This window comes from Haliotis rubra, unplaced genomic scaffold, assembly GCF_003918875.1.
Source record: "Haliotis rubra isolate DU_JTF1 unplaced genomic scaffold, ASM391887v1 Scf117, whole genome shotgun sequence".
NCBI classification, from domain to species: domain Eukaryota; kingdom Metazoa; phylum Mollusca; class Gastropoda; order Lepetellida; family Haliotidae; genus Haliotis; species Haliotis rubra.
The window spans coordinates 1556002-1579541 of record NW_025765081.1 but is presented as its reverse complement, the minus strand read 5'-3'; the positions used below and the strand labels follow the sequence as shown (position 1 = coordinate 1579541).

The window sequence follows — 23540 nt, the reverse complement described above, 5'->3', positions numbered from 1 at the left end:
AAAATACACATCAATATCTGCAATGACACGACATTCGTGATGTTCGGCAATAGAATATCATTTTCTTCTACCTTCTGGTAGGTGGGTGGACACAAGGTCTGCAGGTGATCACACGCAAAGTACCTAATGAATTTTTATAGTGGTTTGACAAGGTGGGTGTCCACATGGCCTACAGGTGATCACACTTTCGACACCTTCCCACATTACCAAGCTTCCAGATAATCAATATGAAATTTCAATACTCGTAACTCAAAGGCTATATAAGTTTGGCCAATTGTCTGGAGATTCAGAGTACATCACCATGTCTCCACGGTCAGTGATCAGCGTGCTTGTGGTTTGTTTCTGTCTAGCCTACACAGAAGGAAGAGCATTCAAAGTAAGTGTACTTCAAGCCATATTATACAACGTTACACTGATTACCATGATTTGGTCTTTATCCATGTTACTGCTGGCTTCAGTACTTCTGTAGTTTTCTTCAACGTATCATACAAAGCCACATTAATTACTCATAGAAATATGAAAATCCGGGTGTTATTTCACTTCTTTTGAGGATAAAGGTATTGGTAGTCTAACCATCATTATAGAATTAGACGCAAAATGACATCATTCTCATTTATTTCATAATAAGTTTGAAAACACGTTTTGGAGGGAAAGGTTAAATATTTTGCGACTGTTAAATCTCAGGCATTTATTTACTTTCTCATAGACTAATGTTGTGAGGTAACACTCAAATCACTATAAAACAATCGGCATTAACTATATCCTATTCTTCTTCAACAGAATGAGAAGGCCAGGTTCAAGAGACAAGCTGGAGGCAGTGGGTATTTTAATCAAACGCCTCCATAAGTGTATATATTCCAAAATGTTATATCATAGTATAAAGTTGATCGGATGAAAGCATACCTTTTACAGGAGGTACAAGAACACGGTATGTATCAGATACAGATCGGAGGCAAAGAAGCAAATACAGAAGTAGCTATGTCTGTGGAGCAGTTACAAATAATATCATTTTGTAATCGACTTTGGCTTCCACATTTCAGTGATGGTATGTCACAGAAACAAATACATACAAAGGATATGATTTTATCAAATGGCTAAAGAAGTATTTCTGGGTGTATATATTTCTTTAAAAATTGTGGTGTTACCAAATGAGTTTATTGTTTAACATCTGATGATAAATAATCATGTTCATGATATCGGACAGCATGAGCCTGTCCTTCAGTGGTATTTTGTCCGAGGATGAGGCATGTAGGTGCTCGTGAAGAACTACCATCTGTATCCAGACCAGGTCACATATTGATAATAATAATGTGTTCAGTCTCAATATTACGTTCTTGTCATGTAATCTTCTATGTTGTTTAGGATGCCACGGGGGCTTGCTTCAAGATGTCTTTGGAGCGATAAATATTGGCTTTGGTCAGTACGAAAATAACGAAGACTGCTGCTTTGAGATTCACCCTTTCTTCGGTGGTTCTTTCACGGTCAAACTGGAGTTTAATGTCTTTGATATCGAGAATGGTCCTCGCTGCAGTTACGACTCCATTACCTACAGAACAAGCAATGGTAATACCGAGATCGACTGTGGCACCAAGAATCCTGGATACACAAGATTTTGTAAGAAAGCTTATATTGTCCTTTTATCTTCAAAGTGTTAAAATCGACGTGACAACCATGACGTATCTGTGTCTTTACGAATTCAAAAACAAAATATTAATCCCCCTACCCTCACAAAGCCTAAAGCAAAGTCCTACTTTATATACAAAAAGTAATTCCAGCAGAGACACCGTGCACACACAAGTCATTATATCCTGATAAACTAACCAGGGCAACACCCAGTGTAACTAGTTATGTGGTATTATATTTGAATCAGCAACTTACATTATAATGCATGATTGTGTTATGCTGTTTTCACAGTCAACAGTACGGACAGCTTCCAACTGTGTTTCCATAGTGATAGCTCTGTAGTTCGCCGTGGCATCAATGTCTACTATGATATATATCCAGGTATGTATATAGTGTTTGTTTTATTACTTTAACTAGATCTGCCTTTTTTGCAAGCGAAATGTTTCACTTCGAATCCATCATATAATTTCTTTTTCTCATCGATACAATACACTTCTTTGTCGGCCTTAAACGCCATCACCGCTAACCCGTCCTGAAACGTTACAGGTGCGCCTTCAGTGAACTTCACTACCGCTTACCCGTCCTATAACGCGACAACATCGCCAACACTGAACTTCACTCTACCCTACAACAACGCGACCTTCGCACCAGGCAACACAACCTTCGTTCCAGGCAACACAACCTTCGCACCAGGCAACACAACCATCGTTCCAGGCAACACAACCTTCGAACCAGGAAACACAACCTTCGTTCCAGGAAACACAACCGTCGTACCAGGCAACTCAACCTTCGTTCCAGGCAACACAACCTTCGCACCAGGCAACACGACCTTCATCCCGGGCAACACGACCTTCGCACCAGGAAACACAACCTTCCTTCCAGGCAACACAACCTTCGCACCAGGAAACACAACCTTCCTTCCAGGCAACACAACTTTCGCCCCAGGCAACACAACCTTCGCACCAGGCAACACAACCTTCGTACCAGGCAACACGACCTTCGCCCCAGGCAACACGACCTTCATTCCAGGCAACACAACATTCGTTCCAGGCAACACGACCTTCGCACCAGGCAACACAACCTTCGCACCAGGCAACACAACCTTCGCTCCAGTCAACACAACCTTCATACCAGGCAACACGACGATAGCACCTTCCAATGAAACGGGTCCTTACAGCATTATGAAGAGTAAGTTACTGTCATCTTATACCTTTGCTGTATAAAACAGTCATTGTTCAAACATATTCGTCGATCTTTGAAATCGATTTCCGCAAATTTACTTTTGAGGAATATTTGTACCTTAATTTTTTTCGGTAAAACCGTCAGAAACATCTGCATTTTGATGTCAATTCCCATTTCAGTTTGCAACTACGATACTACTGCTCTTGAGGGCACAATAGAACTGGCAACTTCTAGAAATGGTTTCTATGCTAACAACGACGACTGTCGCATCAATCTCCGTTCACCTGCTTTACCCCACGTCACCACGATCACCTTCAACCGCTTTGATGTTGAATATGCCAGAAACTGTCGTTATGACATCCTCTCTGTGAGTCTTGGTAACAACATCGTCGACAGACTATGTGGAAACAACAGAAGTCCCTTCGTGAAGCGATGTAAGCACATTGTAGGGGTATAAAAGTCATGATATATAAATCTCACCACAGGTACACGTGCAACTTTGCACCAGTCTGATATCCAATTGACATATCTATACTTTACATCAAACGATCAAACAAGAATAAGATTAGTAATTTTGTTCTGTCAAGGTTCGGATACCACCACTGACGGTATTCACACATTATATCCATCTAGAAATAGTGCTCGTATCGTCATCCCCGTCCACCAAGCTGACACACCGAAACGAAAATACATAAATGATGCTTTCTATATTTTTTTCTCATAGACTCAAAACGTTTGCATCACTTGCACGACGTCATTTGACTGTTATCCGCCAACAATTTTTATCCCCCAGACACAAGCGCCGAGCCACTCCTCGCCCTGACTTTCACCAGTGATTACAGTGTCACCGGTCTTGGCTTCGCCTTCCATTACAAGACTGAAATAGGCAAGTAACGCATCTTCGCATACTTCATCAGTGATGAACAATATGATGATAGTTTTAAAATGCTCAGTACACTCATGTACTTCCAGGTTGATGGGATTGCACCCAAACATCACCTTAAGAACATGATTATCTCCCTTGTCATGTTTGTAATCTATGTGTGTATACATGTATATGCATATACTTCTTATATCTTTACAAAAACAATTCCATCAAAACTTCAAATATAATCACATTTCTTCCTAGAACATATGCACTATCGGATACTTTTAAAATGAATATTTCTGTTTTCCTTTTGTAGTGGCATAGACAGGCTGACCGACACATCAAGACCTTGCTGACAACTATGCGAGTAAATAAACTCAGTGTACTCTGTATATGTCGTTTCTTTATTTCAATACCTGAATGTGTCACGTGGCTATAAATGCCACTTTGAACATAACGTGTCATATGGGTGAGACGTATGCATCGTAATTCGCTGTCAAGAGATGTTTCTCTCGGGTGCACCAGAGAACTATGATCTTTGGTTCAGATAAAAGAGTCACCCTGATTATGTTCCTAGGTTTGTCAGCGTCCTACCCTGCTGTGGGTTTCAACAAAGTAGTCAATGGCAAAGAGCTGCATCAATGCGTCCTTTCTGCACCCATTAACATCACACATCGAGAAAAGGATGAAATATTTTTTATCGCGGCAGCAATAGTGCTAGCCCACTGAGATACCATGCCTCAGTGAAGCCTGAATACCCCACCCAGACACATTATACTGACTCCGAACCGACCAGTCCTTGCTGTACTCATTAATGCCGAGCGCCAGGGAGGGACCAAAAAGTACCATATTTTAACGTCTTTTGGTATGACGCGGTCGGGGATCGAACCCGCGACCTTCCGCTCTCCGGGCGGGCGCTCTAACCACTACACAACGGAGGCGGCCTGTTTCCCTTGGCTGCACCGGAGAATTACAGTCGTGGGTTCAGATAAAAGATTATGTTCCTAGGTTTGTCAGCGTCCTACCCTGCTATGGGTTTCAACAAAATAGTCAATTGCAAAGAGCTACATCAATGCATCCTTTCTGCACCCATTAACATTACACATCGTGACAAGGATGAACTGTGTTTATAAATCGGCAACAAACGCAACAGCTTCTCAAACAATCTTAAAGACATTCCAGAAATACGTTATAAGGCAAACATCATCGGACGGTTCTATCTGTGAACCTTCTGAAATTCATTGTTAGGAATTAATACAAACTGACATTAGGCATAACAAAAATACATGCGCTACCACAGCAACAAGGCGTTCGTGAGGATTAGTCGTGGACTCCACGAGAGTTGGCCTCGATAACCTTCTTTCTCGATTTCTTCATGATCTGTGCTCATGTATTTGAACATGCATGGCCCATGCTCGAACTTCTCACTGCATATACATTAACACACTTCATATATATATACGTATATGTATCTTCCGAAATCGCGCAATTCCATGACCCTTACATAACTTATGTAAGCAGGTTCAAGGTCAGTTGAAGATTAAGGTTGCACAAATTTATGCAAGAACAACTTTGTGTCTAAAGGTTTAATTTGTGTTTGAAAAGGAACGTTGTGAAATATTGCTTCATATTCAGCAAAATTCATACAATATCATATCAAAAGTTTTATCGATAAAATTGCCCCTCTAAGTTTGTGTAACCTTAACGTAATTATCCTCATTTCGCAGAAACGAAAACAGACAAAGAAACAAGGTCATAGATCTTTAATGAAAATTCACAATTTTACAGAAAAGGTCGTTCCGTCACCCAATTTCATTATAAAATCGCGTGTTTGCGTTATTGACTTGGTCTCTGCATCTGATTTTCTGGTCACATCGTGGGTGCAGGGGGCCGTGTGACTGGGGTTGGCGGCAGTGGCAATGGCAGTGGCAGTTGACTTGGTGGCAATTGTGTTCCTTCGTTTCCGCTGAACAATAGAATCCACTGTAGCGGCCAATTCTGTCGATGTCCTCTAGTAAATCCGGACATCCTGCGCTGAACTTGGAAACACGTGCAAGAAATTCTCTGACTCGATACAGGCTTTTATGCCGATAGTCCTCCAATATTAGTGCACGTGCATTGTGCAAGTGCCGTTTCAGCGGATTGTAACAGCTACCGGGAACAGTAGTGAGATAGTGATGCTAGGGCGAAATCGCTAAGATGTCAGTACAGTACAACTGATATACAAACGAAATCAAAGACCGTTTTGTATTAAAAAATATCAAATGTCGGCATTTTAGTATATGCACATAATGGCAGGTATCAGTCGTCATAGATCTATATTCACTGCTCATGAAACTGCGTTGACTATCATAACCTCCAATGTTAGTGCACGACTGCTCAGAGCTCATATTGGACGGTATTTTGTTTTAAGTAGAAGAATGTCCTCAAACTCTACGGCCTCGCACCTGCTTCACCTGCGCAATTAATGGAGAGTTTTTGGACATTCTCCTATACATACTAGAATACAGACATCGTGAGTTTGGCACCTTGTTATGTAGCAGTGTTATACAGTGGTTAACAATGTTCCAAATGCATATCGCTCCAATGGTTTGCTATTTTTAGACTCTTTTTATGTTTTGATTTAAACATATTTATTCAAAAGAATGGGTTGGGAACAAGTTTTTCCAGCTTAGTGAAACCCTCCTATTTACAGTGCCTACATGCAAAAGTGAAACAAACTATATGTACAGGGATAGAAAGATATATACAAAAGGAGAATAAGACATTTGAAATAAAGTAATACATTGAAGACATTAATATCATTATATCCAATTACTGAACCTTTTGGAGTTTAACATATATTTTGGAACTTCTTTAGAAATCTGAATATTGTCACTGTATGGAAGATCTGCACTGCCATTTAGTAGTACCTCTAGGTTTGTTGGTGATCTAATGCTACAAGTTCTGGTAATAGTTTGAAACATGTCCTGTCTGATATTAGAATACAAAGAACATTCATTAAAATAATGATGAGAATTTTCACAGGTAAATTTACAATTACATTCAGGGTTCATTATACGACCAATCCTATATAGATCATCAATTAATCTACTATTTGAATATCTTAGCTGGGTATGAAGTACATTGAGTTTTCTATTACCAAATGAGAAATATCCTGGTGCGATTTACAACTTTTAACGGAAACTGGTTCTCTAACATATAACGGGAGATTATTCCCAAGTCGTGAAGATGACGGGGAAAATGTTTGACTGTAGAGACTTGTGTGGGAATAGGACAAGGAAATATCACGAATGTTTCTAAGATTATAGGGTGCAGACATCGTGAGTTTGTCACCTTGTTATGTAGCAGTGTTATACAGAGGTTAACAATGTTCCAAATGCACATGGTTCCAACGGTTTGCTATATTTAGACTTGTGTTATATCAAGACATAGTTCTGGAAGGTACTACATGGGCCTACAACCCCATGGGCCTTTCCGACCACATGAGTAGAATAACCTTCCGGAGTCTTTTTCTTACGTTTTCTAAAGCATTACATCTCAAATTACAAGAAAACCAACAGTTGTGTGGAAGTCATTCTGCATAAATAGCCTAGCTATATTTTGGCAAACTTGAGGTGAATATTCCCTGTTTTGTGGGGTTTTACAACTGTAATCTCTGCTAATGCATCATGCTGTATTAAAATTTATACTGCCACGCTTTTTGTAATGCCACTCAAATACCTTTGTGGTGATTTGTATTAATTATTAACCTTAGTTAAGTTTAGAATACAATTGTCACTATATCACATTGCTTTGATGTTTGTTGGTTTCACACCACGTCCTGTTACGGAATTTCAGTTAACCTTAAGTTAGGGATCATCATTTTATTTGTCTTAAAGAGGGCTTAAGAAAACTTGAGGAATTTACCAGCAAATTTCTTGAACAACGGGACGCCGGTGACAAAGATGTCAACAGGCACAAACGAAAAGCCTTACTGACGAACAAACAAACTGAGTCGGTGTGAAAAGAGAACACACTTATTGGCTATCCACATGTTGAAATCCTGGTAATCTTTTCACTGAAAAAAACAGATACTTGGTGGCTATCCACATGCAGGAACTATTTTTAACCTGTAAATGTTCACCGTTACTTCATTTCTATTTTCACCCTGTCAAATGTTTAAAGGTCCGACTAAATGAAAACTACAGTTAAGGAATGATTACATTGTCCTCACCAAAGCTTTGACCACATCTGCTGTTTGACATGGCCTGGCAATAACAAAATTGTCGTTTCTGCTGTGAATGTCATGACAGTGTGAGTTGCCATTGATGAAATATGTGTCTCAATTGAGCATGTTTGTCGACCGATATATATACCAAACTAAAACTTGACACTTGTTAAGTTGAATGTAAGATGACATAGTGTGTGCTTTAATAGATATGTATCAAACAGCTATCATAAATATATAATACAGAAGGTGATAAGTGGATTGCGGGGCTCGTTTGTACTTGCCATAGTTCTTGCAATATCTGGGGTCGGCCTCGACTGCTCCGTAGGTCATCCCAAATGTGTTCGATCAGCTTCAAGTCTTCGTACGGGAAGGCCAGTCCACAATTTCAATACCAGCATTGGTAAGAAGTTGCACGTCAGAACTGCAGTACACTCAGTCCACTGGAGGACAATAAGCTGGGATCGCCCGTTTGCACATATGTTCCCCAAACCATTATGCCTTCCCCCTTCAAATCAGTCAACCTCACGAAGCCAATACCGTGCGTGACGTTCCCCTTCCTGAGTTAAACTGCACCCCGCCAATGGTTGCATCTGTAATGTGTGCAGACTCATTGTAATCTTTGAGCATGAGGAAACTACCTTATGATAGGTCCTGTTTATTGACGTAAAGTGCCCACTACTGCAAGAAACAAGAAACAAAAATACTTCCTCACAATAATTAACAAGAAGATGGATGTATATTTTCTAATTTTGTTGAGCATTTATGTGATAATTTATGTTTTAAGGTAATTGCTTATACAGTATGGTCATCGTTTGTGTGGCTCAGAATGTTGAGTTCTCAAAAAAGATGATCTATACATGTTTGTCCTAATAAATACTTAGTAACAGAGATGTCTTGTTTCTTCACACGTTTGACATATAAGCTAAGATACCGTACTGAGATTATTTTGGTCGTGTTAGGAATTGATTGTAAGGTCACCCATCAAGGCGAACAATGAACAAGTGCGATGACTAGGTAGTTCGACATTCCGTAATTCTAAAAAGGTCAAATGCGTAATTATATGTTTTACATATGTGTTGATTTTTATATCAATACACTACACTTCCATCTAAGCGTCCATCAGTCAGTATTTTATAAACACTTGAATTAAACTCACAGGGTTCTGCTCAGATAATAAAATATATCCTATCTAAAAAACAAAGTCTTTCGTTGCACAAAAAACACACATTTCCCGTTTGTGTTTGAACGGCAACAACTTTGTATCTTATCCTTGTGTAAAACATTTGACCACACTGGTCAGGACAATCCTTTCCATACGCCTGTATGTATGGCATGCTATGTCATAAAACAGGGAAAATAGTTCATGTTGTTCATCACTGGATTGTCTGGTCCAGACTCCATTATCTACAGACCGCCGTCATATAGCTGGAATATTGCTGAGTGCGGCGTAGAACTCACTCACTCACTCACTCACTCAGGTGAACAGATGACTAGATTTAGCACATGTTTATGACGGGTCCCACTGGCAGGATACGCTCACCTTTTCGCGAACACCTGGTATCATTCACTGTTTCATAAACACATGGTCTGTCATCGTATCGTCCCGTAAAGGTCCGGGTTAGAATGAACCTTCAGTAAGCCATGTTTGTCGTAAGAGGCGACTAACGGGATCGGGTGGTCAGGCCCGCTGACACATGTCATTGGCTCCCAATTGCACAGATCGATACTCATGCTGGTGATCACTGGATTGTTTGGTCCAGACTCGATTATTTACAGACTGCCGCCATATAGCTGGAATATTGCTGAGTGCGGCGTAAAACTAAACTCATTCATTCACCGTCATCGTAACGCATGGTGACAATCACTGAATTGTCTGGTTAAGACCCGATTCGTTTACAAACAACATCACACAGCTGTACACGTAATACTGCTGAAACAGATATCTGCTAATGATAATTTATAGTCACAAGTGCACAATCGACTCTGATTTAGGTAGATATTTCTTAAGAATATGGAAAGGGTTTTGTCGCTTCTGTTTCCGTAACTGATCAATAGCGTGCCGACCTTTTATACTACCCTTCTAGATGCGTAACATTTTTCACTGATGTAGTAAATAATAATAGATTTGTAAATGCACAGTTTACTAGTTACTGATATATTGATGTACTTCATTCATTTAAAAAGAGGTAATGCACCTGAAAAATATAATTTGACCCAAACACTACAAACGTTAACAAATAGCTGAAGTATCAGGTCTAGCACACACCTGAGGTTCAACTATCTGATCCAAGCCAAATAACCATTTCTTGATTGTCTCATTTTAACCACAAACACAGTCGATTTGCTCATCAATTTAGTTTGGATTAGACAAGAGACTGAAGCTGAACAAGTTTGGTTTATGTATTGGGTATAGGAATATTTGGTTTAAGCACATAAGGGTCGTTATTTCGTTCATGCGAATTGCAGGTATTTCCTTTTTGCTTTGATGACCTTAAGAGTGGGTCTGTTCCTTTATTCTCACTTCTTAAATAGTTATGAATAAATGTACATTGACATCTATTATATTACAATATGAGATAGATTTAGTGTTGCAGTTGAAAAGTGTTTAACAGTGAGATAGTTTAACGAGAAGGTAGACAGGACACTTTGCTTACACCATATGGTGCCGACGGGATCATGATCAGGGAGAATTTTGGAATGGAACTACAACCATCCGCACCTGGAACAAATAAGGACTAAACTCTTCACAACAAATGGCTCATTTTGTTCTCTATTTGCTATGTCAAACAAGTGTTTCAGCTAGCGTAACGAGAAAGGACACACATTGCCTTAACAATACTGTGTGTCAAATGCCCGCACAAATGAAATCTAAACATAATAAGCGACTGATACAAAAATCACACTTTTCTTATTGTTAATTTTCAGATTCATGATCAAACAGGCACACTATTATGCTTAGTTACAGCAGGCACTTTTGCTTTACATGCGCTGGCTTGTGTCCAAAATCAAATATTGCTCAATCTAACAAAATGACCAAACCCAAGTACATATATTTCCTTTATCAAAAGCAGCATTAATAGTACATTAATACATCTTTCACAAACATGGATCAGACAAGCTCGAAAAAACAAATCCACGTGCATATAAACTCAGTTTCTTTTGTCAAATATTAATCTCAAATATTCAGGAACATATAATTAAAATACCAACCTTCATATATCTCTTGTTGGAACAAAACAGGATTGGCGAATGTTTAATCAGTGATATACGACGTGATATGTTTCCTGAGTTTGAAAACACACATCAATATCTGCAATGACGCGTCAATAGCGATGTTCGGCATTAGAATGTCATTTTCTTCTACCCTCTGGTAGGTGGGTGGACACAAGGTCTGCAGGTGATCACACGCAAAGCACCTACGTTCAACATGGACGTGTGTGTATGCTATGACACTCAGCATCACGAATCATTCCCACATTTTCTGAATTACAGATAATCTATAATAAACTTAAATACTTGTATTACAAGGTGGGTGGACAGATGGCCTACAGGTGATCACACTTTCGACACCTTCCCACATTACCCAGCTTCCAGATAATCAATATGAAATTTCAATACTCGAAACTCAAAGGCTATATAAGTTTGGCCAATTGTCTGGAGATTCAGAGTACATCACCATGTCTCCACGTACAGTGATCAGCGTGCTTGTGGTTTGTTTCTGTCTGGCCTCCACAGAAGGACGAGCATTCAAAGTAAGTGTACTTCAAGCCATATTATACAACGTTACACTGATTACCATGATTTGGTCTTTATCCATGTTACTTCTGGCTTCAGTACTACTAATTTTTTCTTCAACGTATCATACAATGACACGTTAATAACTGTCACAGAAATATAAAAATTCGGGTGTTATTTCACTTCTTTTGAGTATACAGGTATTGGTAGTCTAACCATCATTAAAGAATGAGACGCAGAATGACATAATTCTCATCTATTTCATAATAAGTTTCAAAACACGTTTTTGGGGGGAAAGGTTAAATATTTTGCGGCTGATAAAACTCAGGCAGTTATTTACTTTCTCACAGAGTAATGTTATGAGGTCACATGACAACTATCGGCATTAACTGTATCCTATTCTTCTCCAACAGAATGAGAAAGCCAGGTTCAAGAGACAAGCTGGAGGCAGTGAGTATATAAATCAAACGCCTGCATATGTGTATACATTCCAAAATGTTATATCATAGTATAAAGTTGATCGGGTGAAAGCATACCTTATACAGGAGGTACAAGAACACTGTATGTATCAGATGGTCGGAAGCAGAGAAGCAAATGGAGCAGTAGCTATGTCTGTGGAGCAGTTACAAATAATATCATTTCGTAATCGACTTTGGCTTCCACATTTCAGTGATGGTATGTCACAGAAACAAATACATACAAAGGATATGATTTTATCAAATGGCTAAAGAAGTATTTCTGGGTGTATATATATTTCTTTAAGAATTGTGGTGTGACCAAATCAGTTTATTGTTTAAAATCTGATGATATATTGTTGGGAAATACATATAGTTCTCATAAATCATGTTCATGATATCGTACAGCATGAGCCGGTCCTTCAATGGTATTTTGTCCGAGGATGAGGCATGTAGTTGCACGCTGGAATGCAAGTTGGAGACAAGCTCCAGAGTGCCCAAATTCAAGAAAAACTTCGGGCAGAGTACAAATCTCGCTTAAAGAAAACCTGGAGCCCAGAGCTAAATGCTCGGAACAAGGTCAAAGCCAGTAATACTTTTGCTGTGCCAGTCCTTTCCTATTCCTTTGGAGTAGTTGATTGGACAAAACAAGACATCCAGAGTCTTGACCGCCTGACCAGAAGGATCATGTCTGATAACAGAGCCCACCACCCTCATTCCTCTCTTAACCGTTTATATATGCCAATCAATTCTGGAGGTTGGGGTTTGATTAATGGGGAGACTCTTCATGATAGAATTTTATTGTGGACTTTTGCACATATTTATTTATCGGTTTATCCTCTGGTGATGCATGTCAAGACTCATGATGAAAGCAAGGAATTCCACAGCTATTTTAATCGTGCCAAGGTTGTTGGACAGAATCTGAAATTTGAGGTTTACTTTGCTGATGGCGATGTACTGCTGGACGGTACAGCGATGGGAGTAAACCAGGTGAAGCCCCTCACCAAGTCTGCCCAGAGTCGGTCTTTTGTGGAGAAGCTTTCTGAGAAGCCATTGCATCGTGTGTACATGCAGTGTGTGGAACAGAATAGCAATCCCACCGACTCCTTCGCCTGGGTGAAGTCGGCTGGTCTTAAATGTGAAACTGATGGCTTCCTTTTTGCTGCTCAGGACCAGTCACTTCCCAAATGTGATTCTTAAGGAGAATATTAACATGAAATGTCGACTTTGCAATGAATTCACAGTGACTGTCCAACACCTTGTCAGTGGATGCCCTTCCTTGGCACAAACAGCATATCTTAAACGACATGATGGCATGGCTCGTTACTTTTATTACCGTCTCTGACATGCCTGTGGCTTTAACTCCGAGGTCCATCCATGGTACGACCCCGAACATGTCCAGGGCGTCATGGAAAATGATGCTTTCAAACTTCTCTGGAATAGGCCGATATACAGCCACAGAAGAATTCCAGCCAACAAACCTGATCTTGTCCTTTTTGATAAAGCCAATGAATTGAATTGAATCATTGAATTTTCTGTCCCTTTTGACAACAATGTGATTGGCAAGATTCAGGAAAAGCATACTAAGTATGCGGACCTCGCCTTTGAAATGTCTCGCTTGCATCCCAAGTACACTGTCAGGCTCCGCATTGTTCTCGGTGCCCTTGGTTTGGTACCTCCTCATCTCTGGGCGCAGATCAGGAGAGTGCCCGGGTTCTTCACCGGAAGCACAGCCCTTCGGACACTCTGGGTAATGCAGAAGGCTGCAGTGTTGGGGAGTCTTCATATTCTCCGGAAAGTTCTTGGTGGGTTTGACTAGGCAGCGTTTCCTGGGATAAGTCCCATTCACTGTCTGGGCTGCGTGTAGAGAGGGCAAGGGCCCTGAGCTGATAATGAGCCTGACTGTACCAGGATCATCCGAACCCTCTCTGCTGCATAATATCTTTAATATGTAAAACATAATAATAATAGCGTGTTCAGTCTGAACATTACGTTCTGTTCATGTAATCTTCTATGTTGTTTAGGATGTCATGGGGGCTTGCTTCAAGATGTCTTTGGAGCGATAAATATTGGCTTTGGTCAGTACGAAAACAACGAAGACTGCTGCTTTGAGATGCGCCCTTTCTTCGGTGGTTCTTTCACGGTCAAACTGGAGTTTAATGTCTTTGATATCGAGAATGGTCCTCGCTGCAGTTATGACTCCATTACCTACAGAACAAGCAATGGTAATACCGAGATCGACTGTGGCACAAAGAATCCTGGATACACAAGATTTTGTAAGGAAGCTTATATTGTCCTTTTATCTTACTGTCGTGTTAAAATCGACGGGACAACCAATACGTATCTGTGTCTTTACGAATCAAAAACAAAATATTAATCCCCCTAAGAAACCTTCATAAAGCCTTAAACAAAGTCATAGTTTATATACAAAATGTAATTCCAACAGAGACACCATGCACATATATAAGTCATTATATCCTGATAAACTAACCAGAGCAGCATCCAGTGTCACTAATTATGTGGTATTATTTATTGGAATCAGCAACTTACATTATAATGCATGATTGTGTCATGCTGTTTTCACAGTCAACAGTACGGACAGCTTCCAACTGTGTTTCCATAGTGACAGCTCTGTAGTTCGCCGTGGCATCAATGTCTACTATGATATATATCCAGGTATGTATATAGTGTTTGTTTTATTACTTAAAATAAAGCTACCTTTTTTGCAAGCGAAATGTTTCACTTCGAATCCGTCACATAGTTTCTTTTTCTCATCGATACAATACACTTCTTTGTCGGCCTTAAACGCCATCACTGCTAACCCGTCCTGAAACGTTACAGGCGCGCCTTCAGTGAACTTCACTACCGCTTACCCGTCCTATAACGCGACAACATCGCCAACACTGAACTTCACTCTACCCTACAACAACGCGACCTTCGCACCAGGAAACACGACCTTCGTTCCAGGCAACACAACCTTCATTCCAGGCAACACGACCTTCGCATCAGGCAACACGACCTTCTCACCAGGCAACACGACCTTCGTTCAAGGCAACGCGACCTTTGTTCCAGGCAACACAACCTTCATTCCAGGCAACACGACCTTCGCCCCAGGCAACACCACCTTCATTCCAGGCAACACAACCTTCGCACCAGGCAACACGACCTTCGTCCAAGGTAACACAACCTTCGTTCCAGGCAACACAACCTTCGTACCAGGTAACACAACCTTCGTACCAGGCAACACGACCTTCATTCCAGGCAACACTACCGTCCCCCCAGGCAACACAACCTTCATTCCAGGCAACACAACCTTCGCACCAGGCAACACAACTTTCGTACCAGGCAACACAACCTTCATTCCAGGCAACACTACCGTCTCCCCAGGCAACACGACCTTCATTCCAGGCAATACAACTGTCGCCCCAGGCAACACAACCTTCGTACCAGGCAACACGACCTTCGTACCTGGCAACACGACCATAGCACCTTCCAATGAAACGGGTCCTTACAGCACCATGAAAAGTAAGTTACTGTCATCTTATACCTTTGCTGTATAAAACAGTCATTGTTCAAACATATCAGTCGATATTTGAAATCGATTTCTTCAAATTTACTTATGAGGAATGTTTGTACTTTGGTGTTTCGGAAAAACCGTCAGAAACATCTGCATTATGATGTCAATTCCCATTTCAGTCTGCAACTACGATACTACTGTTCTTGAAGGCACAATAGAACTGGCAACTTCTAGAAATGGTTTCTATGCTAACAACGACGACTGTCGCATCAATCTCCGTTCACCTGCTTTACCCCACGTCACCACGATCACCTTCAACCGCTTTGATGTTGAATATGCTAGAAACTGTCGTTATGACAGCCTCTCTGTGAGTCTTGGTAACAACATCGTCGACAGACTATGTGGAAACAACAGAAGTACCTTCGTGAAAAGATGTAAGCACATTGTAGGGGTATAAAAGTCATGATATATAAATCTCACCACAGGTACACGTGCAACTTTGCACCAGTCTGATAGCCAACTGACATATCTATACTTTACATCAAACCATCAAAGAAGAATAAGATTGTATTCGACAGTAATATTGTTCTGTCAAGTATCGGATACCACCGCTGACGGTATTCACACATTATACTTAACTAGGAACAGTACTCGTATCCTCATTGTGAGAACTGAACGTTTCAACCACCAAGCTGACACACCGAAACGAAAATACATAAATGATGCTTTCTTCTTTTTTTTCTCATAGACTCAAAACGTTTGCATCACTTGTATGACGTCATTTGACTGTTATCCGCCAACAATTTTTTATTCCCCAGACACAAGCGCCGAGCCACTCCTCGCCCTGACTTTCACCAGTGATTACAGTGTCACCGGTCTTGGCTTCGCCTTCCATTACAAGACTGAAATAGGCAAGTAATGCATCTTCGCATGAGATACTTCATCAGTGATGAACAAATATGGTGATAGCTTTGAAATGCTCAGTACACTCATGTACTTCAAGGTTGATGGGATTGCACCCACCTTGATGGGATTGCATCACCTTAAGAACATGATTATCTCCCTTGTCATGTTTGTAATCTATGTGTGTATACATGTATATGCATATACTTCTTATATCTTTACAAAAACAATTCCATAAAAACTTCAAATATAATCACATTTCTTCCCAGAACATATGCAATATCGGATACTTTTAAAATGAATATTTCTGTTTTCCTTTTTTAGTGGCATAGACAGGCTGACCGACACATCAAGACCTTGCTGACAACTATGCGAGTAAATAAACTCAGTGTACTCTGTATATGTCGTTTCGTTATTTCAATACCTGAATGTGTCACGTGGCTATAAATGCCACTTTGAACATAACGTGTCATATGGGTCAGACGTATGCATCGTAATTCGCTGTCAAGAGATGTTTCCAAAGGTGAGGTGAGGTGAAATTGGGTTTAACGTCGTGCTTGAGAATATTTCGCTCATATGACGACGTGCATGCGTGTGTAAGTGTATGTGCGGTGTCTTGTACCAGCCCAGACTTAAGCTGGTTTTATAGTGCTAGCCCACTGAGGTACCATGCCTCAGTGAAGCATGAATACCCCACCCAGACACATTATACTGACTCCGAGCCGACCAGTCCTTGTTGTACCCATTAATGGCAGGGACCAACAAGTACCATATTTTAACGTCTTCTGGTATGACGCGGTCGGGGATCGAACCCGAGACCTTCCGCTCTCCGGGAGGGCCCTCTAACCACTACACCACGGAGACGGTCTGTTTGCCTTGGCTGCACTGGAGAATTACAGTCGTGGGTTCAGATCAAAGATTATGTTCCTAGGTTTGTCAGCGTCCTACCCTGCTATGGGTTTCAACAAAATAGTAAATGGCAAAGAGCTACATCAATGCGTCCTTTCTGCACCCATTAACATTACACATCGTGACAAGGATGAACTTCTTTTTTTTAAATCGGCAACAAACGCAACAGTTACTCAAACAATCTTAAAGACATTCCAGAAATACGTTATAAGGCAAACATCATTAGACGGTTCTATCTGTGAACCTTCTGAAATTCATTGTTAGGAATTAATACAAACTGCCATTAGGCATAACAAAAATACATGCGCTTCCACAGCAACAAGGCGTTCGTGAGGATATGTCGAAGACTCCACGAGGTTTGGCCTTGATAACCTTTTCTCTCGATTTCTTCATGATCTGTGCTCATTTATTTGAACAAGAGATGCATGGCCCATGCTCGATCTTCCCATTACATATACATTTACACACTACAAATATACATACCTATATGTATCTTCCGAAATCTACGTGTTGATGTACACACTGTCCATGATGCTGAGTCTACAAATCTATACCGTTGATGTTAAGGTGCGTTCTCACGGTGCGACTTGTAGTAACAACTTGTAGCATGCAACACAATTGCAACGTGAGAACACCAAAGTCGTAACGATTTGAAATCGCATACAACTAGTTGCAACCGAGTTGAAAGACATAGGACTTGTCCTAATTCCTACTACAAGTCGCAAGCTCTCGACCAATCAAATCGCTGAGATATGTGTCCACCTCAGAGTGACGTCCCCTTTGTTTATGTTGACATCATGTCGGAGCCACGCCAGAAAAAGATCGACCTCACCAGGGAAGAAACCGAGCGATTTATAGGTTTCTTCTTGTCCCAGGAATGCCTATGGAATGTTCAACATGCCACATATTCCAAAAGGGACAACAGGCTGGCCGCACAGTCAATGATCGGGGAACAGATGTACTGCCACGGGAGAGAAATGACAGGTGACTTCCTCTTCGGTCACTAGCAGACGACATTTGTCTATTATTTACACGCTAATCGTATATATTCTCCGCGACTAAAGTCGTAAAGACATTATGATTAGCACGTTATGGCAGTAATTTTCACCTGCTTCATCTCTGCTATTGTCTGTTTCATTGGAACAAGTTGCGGCAAAAATCGCAAGTCTACGGACTTATTATGGCCGGGAACTAAGAAAAATCACCCAGTCAGAGAAAAGTGATGCAGGGGTGGATGACCTGTACCATTCATCGTGGGAGTTTTTCGCAGTCCTGGATCCCTTCTTGAGATGCCATGTACAGCAGAGGCCTTCTACTAACAATCTGGTAATTGTTAGTAATTATGCTATCTCCGTCGGTTATTATGGAATTTGGGATGCATGCAGAAAGGATTTTATCTAGCGAACTCTTTTTCATATTAATAATAGCGTCAAACTGTGAGATTAAACATTTAAAAATTACAATATAAAATTATGGTGCTTATAAATTTCTGTTTCTCATGATTGATTTATTTCATTTGGAGTGAAGGTAGCAATTACTGCATTGCCTAATTTTGTATATAAAGGAGGTTGGTATATTTCTTTTATTGATCCATGTGGTGATTCTGCTGAGATGTGATTTACATCACCAATTGAAAAAGAAATTGAATTGAATTGAGACAAGACATGAAATGACATTTGAGTTTCAGTTGTATTATTCCTTGCAAAGTACAAACAATGATAAGTATATGGTCTGTCACATGTTCATGAATGATAACATGTACCATCATGTTGTCAAATACCCATTTGTGTCAGTTAATAAAATGCACATTTCTTTCAGATAAGGGAACCAATTTCTGCAGCACCCATCACTATTACTGATGACAATGAATGCACAGGGAGCATTGAGTGCACCATGGATTCCACTGACAATGGCTGCAGTCAAGAAGTTAGTAATTGCCATCTAAAATTACAGTTCCTGAGTCACTGATTTGTCATCTGTGAATACTTATTATATGTATACATAAATTCAGTCCTTCCACATTTTACATTTCACATAAGTAATGTCACTTTTCAAAGTTTATACCACCATATCCCACTGCCAATCAACTTGACCTTCTGTCATAAAATAATCAGCGAGCTCATCTCGCACTTCTCTTGCATTGCTGGCATTTCTGTTCCCTCCCTGCTGTATGAAACCACGGATAACACTGTGTACATTAGCTGCATCATTAGTGTTATAGATTGGGTCAGAGTTTGATTTGAGAAAGTTATGTTATGAAACACTTGCCAAGACAACTGAACTGGCAACTTCTGGTGATACTTGTGGAGGTTTTTGAAAGATGCAGAATCTGTTGACCAGAAGGCCAAATGCATTTTCAGATACTCTCCTTGCTCTTGACAGCCTGTAATTAAATACTCTTTTCTCATAAGATAAATCCCTCATAGGATAAGGCTTCATCAAGTGTGGCTTTAGTTGGAAGGCATCATCTCCGACAACAACGCTAGGCACTAGTTCATGTCGGCCCTCCAAGGGAGTTGGTTGTGGAGTATTTAATGTGTTATGCTGTAGTGCATAGGAAAGCTGGGAATTAGCATATACTGCTGCATCTCCAGCTCTGCCATTGGCTCCCACATCTACAAATATAAATTTGCAATTTGCATCCACCAATGCCAATAGGATGATATTGAAAAATTTCTTGTAGTTGAAGAATTCAGATCCTGTATTGTTGGGTGCCCGAATTGCAATATGCTTGCCATCAATTGCACCAATGCAGTGGGGGAACTGCCACTTTGCCATGAATTCTTCCTGAATGTTGCGCCAGTTACGTTCAGTAGTAGGAACCTGAAAATAATATTATCAAATCATGTATATCAGTGTCTTGTTTAACTCAATTAAACACATATAAACTTATAATGTTTTAATTAACGTTTTGTCAAGCATGTAAAAGATTGTATCTGACTTGTTTTCATAGAACTAACTCCTGACAACATATTTTTCAGACATCACACTGCAGTGGTTATGCAGTGTTCAAAAAAAAGACAAGGCTCAACCACACCCAAAGAAGAGGAGGAATCAAGCAACAGGAAGTCCTGAATTAAAAAACTAATGTACAGGACATTGGAAAGGATATCTCAAAAGAAAGCCAAAAGTGACACAAATGATTGTGACATTTTGTTTGGTCAGCAGGTTGGGCTCGAGCTTAAAAAAATTGAAAACCTAAGAAAGAGACAAGAACTGAAACTGAAAATCTATTCACTGCTTTTGGAAAATCAGTTTGAAAATGAGGCCTAAATATCAAATGATTTAAGGCAGGGGTGTGTCAGCAATTTTGTACATAGAAATATTAAAATGTTATGCTTTAAAAATAAGGAAGGGTGAGGTGGGGGTCATTGATTTTGTACATGACATGCAGGGAGGATCACTTACTTTGTACATAAATTCCAGGGGGGGGGGTGTAATTCACATTGTACATACTTTTCCATAAAAATCATCATCACCGCCCCCAGCCATAAATTATGAACATTCCGTAACATATGTAAAATATAGTTCTCTTTAGCTGAAAATAGATGTTTCCGCCTATTTATATGTTTAAAATACTTCCATCAAATAATAAACATTCATGTATCATGTAATCCTTGTCTGTTTTATGTCTATGTGATTTTTTTTACATAGTTGAAACCTATTTTGTTTAACTCACATTCATCCCTGACAAATTCTTAAGTGTGGTTTATGCACTGATTTTCAAGAAGATCTGTAATGATATCTAAAACTGTTCAACAAATTTTAAAGTATTTTATTAACAATTGGTGTTTGTTCGTTTTATTGATTTGTGAATAATGTGGTACCTACAAGTAGTCTTGTTGAAGTACATCATAGATGGCTTTACAGACACAAGGAACAAAGTTGCAGATGGTATTCCGTGGCACCCGGTACAGGAACTGAAGGGAGCTGTAACTGTCACCTGTGGGTGAAAAAAAGTAATATTTCAAAACCCCATTTCCAACATTAAACGCTTTCGTTTGCATGAACATTTACATAAATGTTTCAATTTATATTTACATTTGCTAAATTCATATCCCACTTCCTGTACTCATTTGAATAATCCAGAGTTTCACTAATGACACTCATTTTATGATGCTTCGCGCACTCAAGAACATCTACTGATTATCCTCCCTTCATACTTGATGCAGAGTGCTTTTTCCTTAGTTCAAGGTGGTCAACACGCGGAAGTAGGAATTGCCGTGTCTTTTGATAATATTTTGTACTGATACGTACTTGAAACCTAACAGAATAGTTGGATTCTTTGCGAAATGAAACGGCAGTATCTGTGCTTCATTTACACACCATATAACTTACCGCTTGCTAAATATCGTAAGGTGAGTGCCAGTTTCTCTCCAACGGGAATACTGTTTCTCATGGGGGTACACTTCTTCTCGATGTATGGAGAAATTTTCTCCAACAAAATGTCAAAATTCGCCTTGTCCATACGGAGAAAATTCTTCAGTGACCTTGGATCTTCCTGTTCAAGCTCTCGAAGAAGCGAATTATACGCTCCAGCCGTGTTCCGCCTAAGAATCCAGTTACGGACCCACACCGATTTAGGCTTTCTCTTCTTTTTTAGCGACTGCGATATGTGGACCAACATTATCATGGCTAGCGTTTCTTCTTCACTCGACGAATCCATGTTGCAGAGTCATACGTGAGAATCTCGCGAGATACGAGTTGTATACGACTTAAAAAGTACACAAATAGCAAAGTCGTTACGATCTTTGTTGTTACTACAAGTCGTATGCTACAAATTGTTACTACAAATCGCACCGTGAGAACGCACCTTTACGCAGTCTACACATACATTCCGTGTATGTTCAGGAATTGATATTCACATACTGTCCGTGATCCTCGAATACACTCCCTTGTGCATGTTCATATTTTGGTGAGCATGCAGTTACACAATGCTCATATACTGGAGATACACGTACATGTCCGGGAGTCTACAGCTTGTTGAAAGTCAGGTGTACATGTATCCTGCTTATTCATAGATACTAGGATACAGACATCGTGCGTTTGACATCGTATGGTTCCAGTGGTTTGCTATATTTAGACTCTTGTTATATTTTAAACATATTTATTCAAGAGAATGGGTTGGATACAAGTTAGTCCAACTTAGTGAAACCCTCTATTATTTACAGATCTTACATGCAAAAGTGAAACAAACTTTATGTACAGGGTTAGAAAGATATATACAAAAGGAGAATAAGACATTTAAAATAAAATAATACATTGAATACATGAATTATTTAGATCATAATCAAAATATCCAATTACTGAACCTTCTGGAGTTTAATACATATTTTGTAACTTCTTTAAAAATCTGAATATTGTCACTGTACATTTCTGCACTGCCATTTAATAGTACCTCTAGGTTTGTTGGTGCTCTAATGCTACACATTCTGGTAATAGTTTGAAACATTTCCTGTCTGATATTAGAATACAAAGAACATTCCATAAAATAATGATGAGAATTTCCACAGGTAAATTTACAATTACATTCAGGGTTCTCCATAAGACCAATCCTATATAGATCATCAATTAAGTTACTATTTGCATTGAGTTTTCTATTACCAAATGAGAAATATCCTGGTGCGATTTACAACTTTTAAGGGAAACTGGTTCTCTAACATATAACGGGAGATTATTCCAAAGTGGTGAAGATGACGGGGAAAATGTTTGACTGTAGAGACTTGTGCGGGAATAGGACAGGGGACAATCAAGAATGTTTCTAAGATTATAGGGTACAGACATCGTGAGTTTGGCACCTTGTTATGTAGCAGTGTTATACAGAGGTTAACAATGTTCCAAATGCATATGGTTCCAATGACTTGTATATTTAGCCTCTTGTTATATTTAGAATAGTTCTGGAAGGTACTACATGGGACTACAACCCAATGGGCCTTTCCAGCCACGCGAGTAGAATAACCTTCTGGAGTCTTTTTCTTACGTTTACTTAAGGTAGCTACCTCTTACCTCCCCTCACATTACATTTCACATTACAAGAAAACCAACAGTTGTGTGTAAGTCATTCTGGATAATTAGCCTAGCTCTATTTTGGTGAATATTCCCTGTTTTGTCTGTTTGTTTTAACCGTAATCTCTG

At 39.8% G+C, this 23540-nt stretch overlaps 2 protein-coding genes across 2 annotated transcripts; one reads left to right on the top strand and one right to left on the bottom strand.

The window, feature by feature from the left end:
* Positions 1-11563: 11563 nt before the first annotated feature.
* Positions 11564-16896, top strand: LOC124258007. The gene is made up of 8 exons (XM_046692085.1): positions 11564-11638; positions 12035-12071; positions 14101-14352; positions 14663-14752; positions 14918-15601; positions 15773-16027; positions 16412-16504; positions 16821-16896. The coding sequence occupies exons 1-8, from the start codon at positions 11564-11566 to the stop codon at positions 16826-16828; spliced, it is 1494 nt and encodes a 497-aa protein (XP_046548041.1). The 3' UTR covers positions 16829-16896.
* A 2762-nt stretch (positions 16897-19658) lies between these two features.
* LOC124257995 (protein ANTAGONIST OF LIKE HETEROCHROMATIN PROTEIN 1-like) lies at positions 19659-22071 on the bottom strand. The gene is made up of 3 exons (XM_046692076.1): positions 21744-22071; positions 21257-21348; positions 19659-20228 (listed from the first exon to the last, which is right to left on the bottom strand). Exons 1-3 carry the CDS (start codon positions 22069-22071, stop codon positions 19659-19661), a joined length of 990 nt encoding a protein of 329 aa, XP_046548032.1.
* Positions 22072-23540: the final 1469 nt, after the last annotated feature.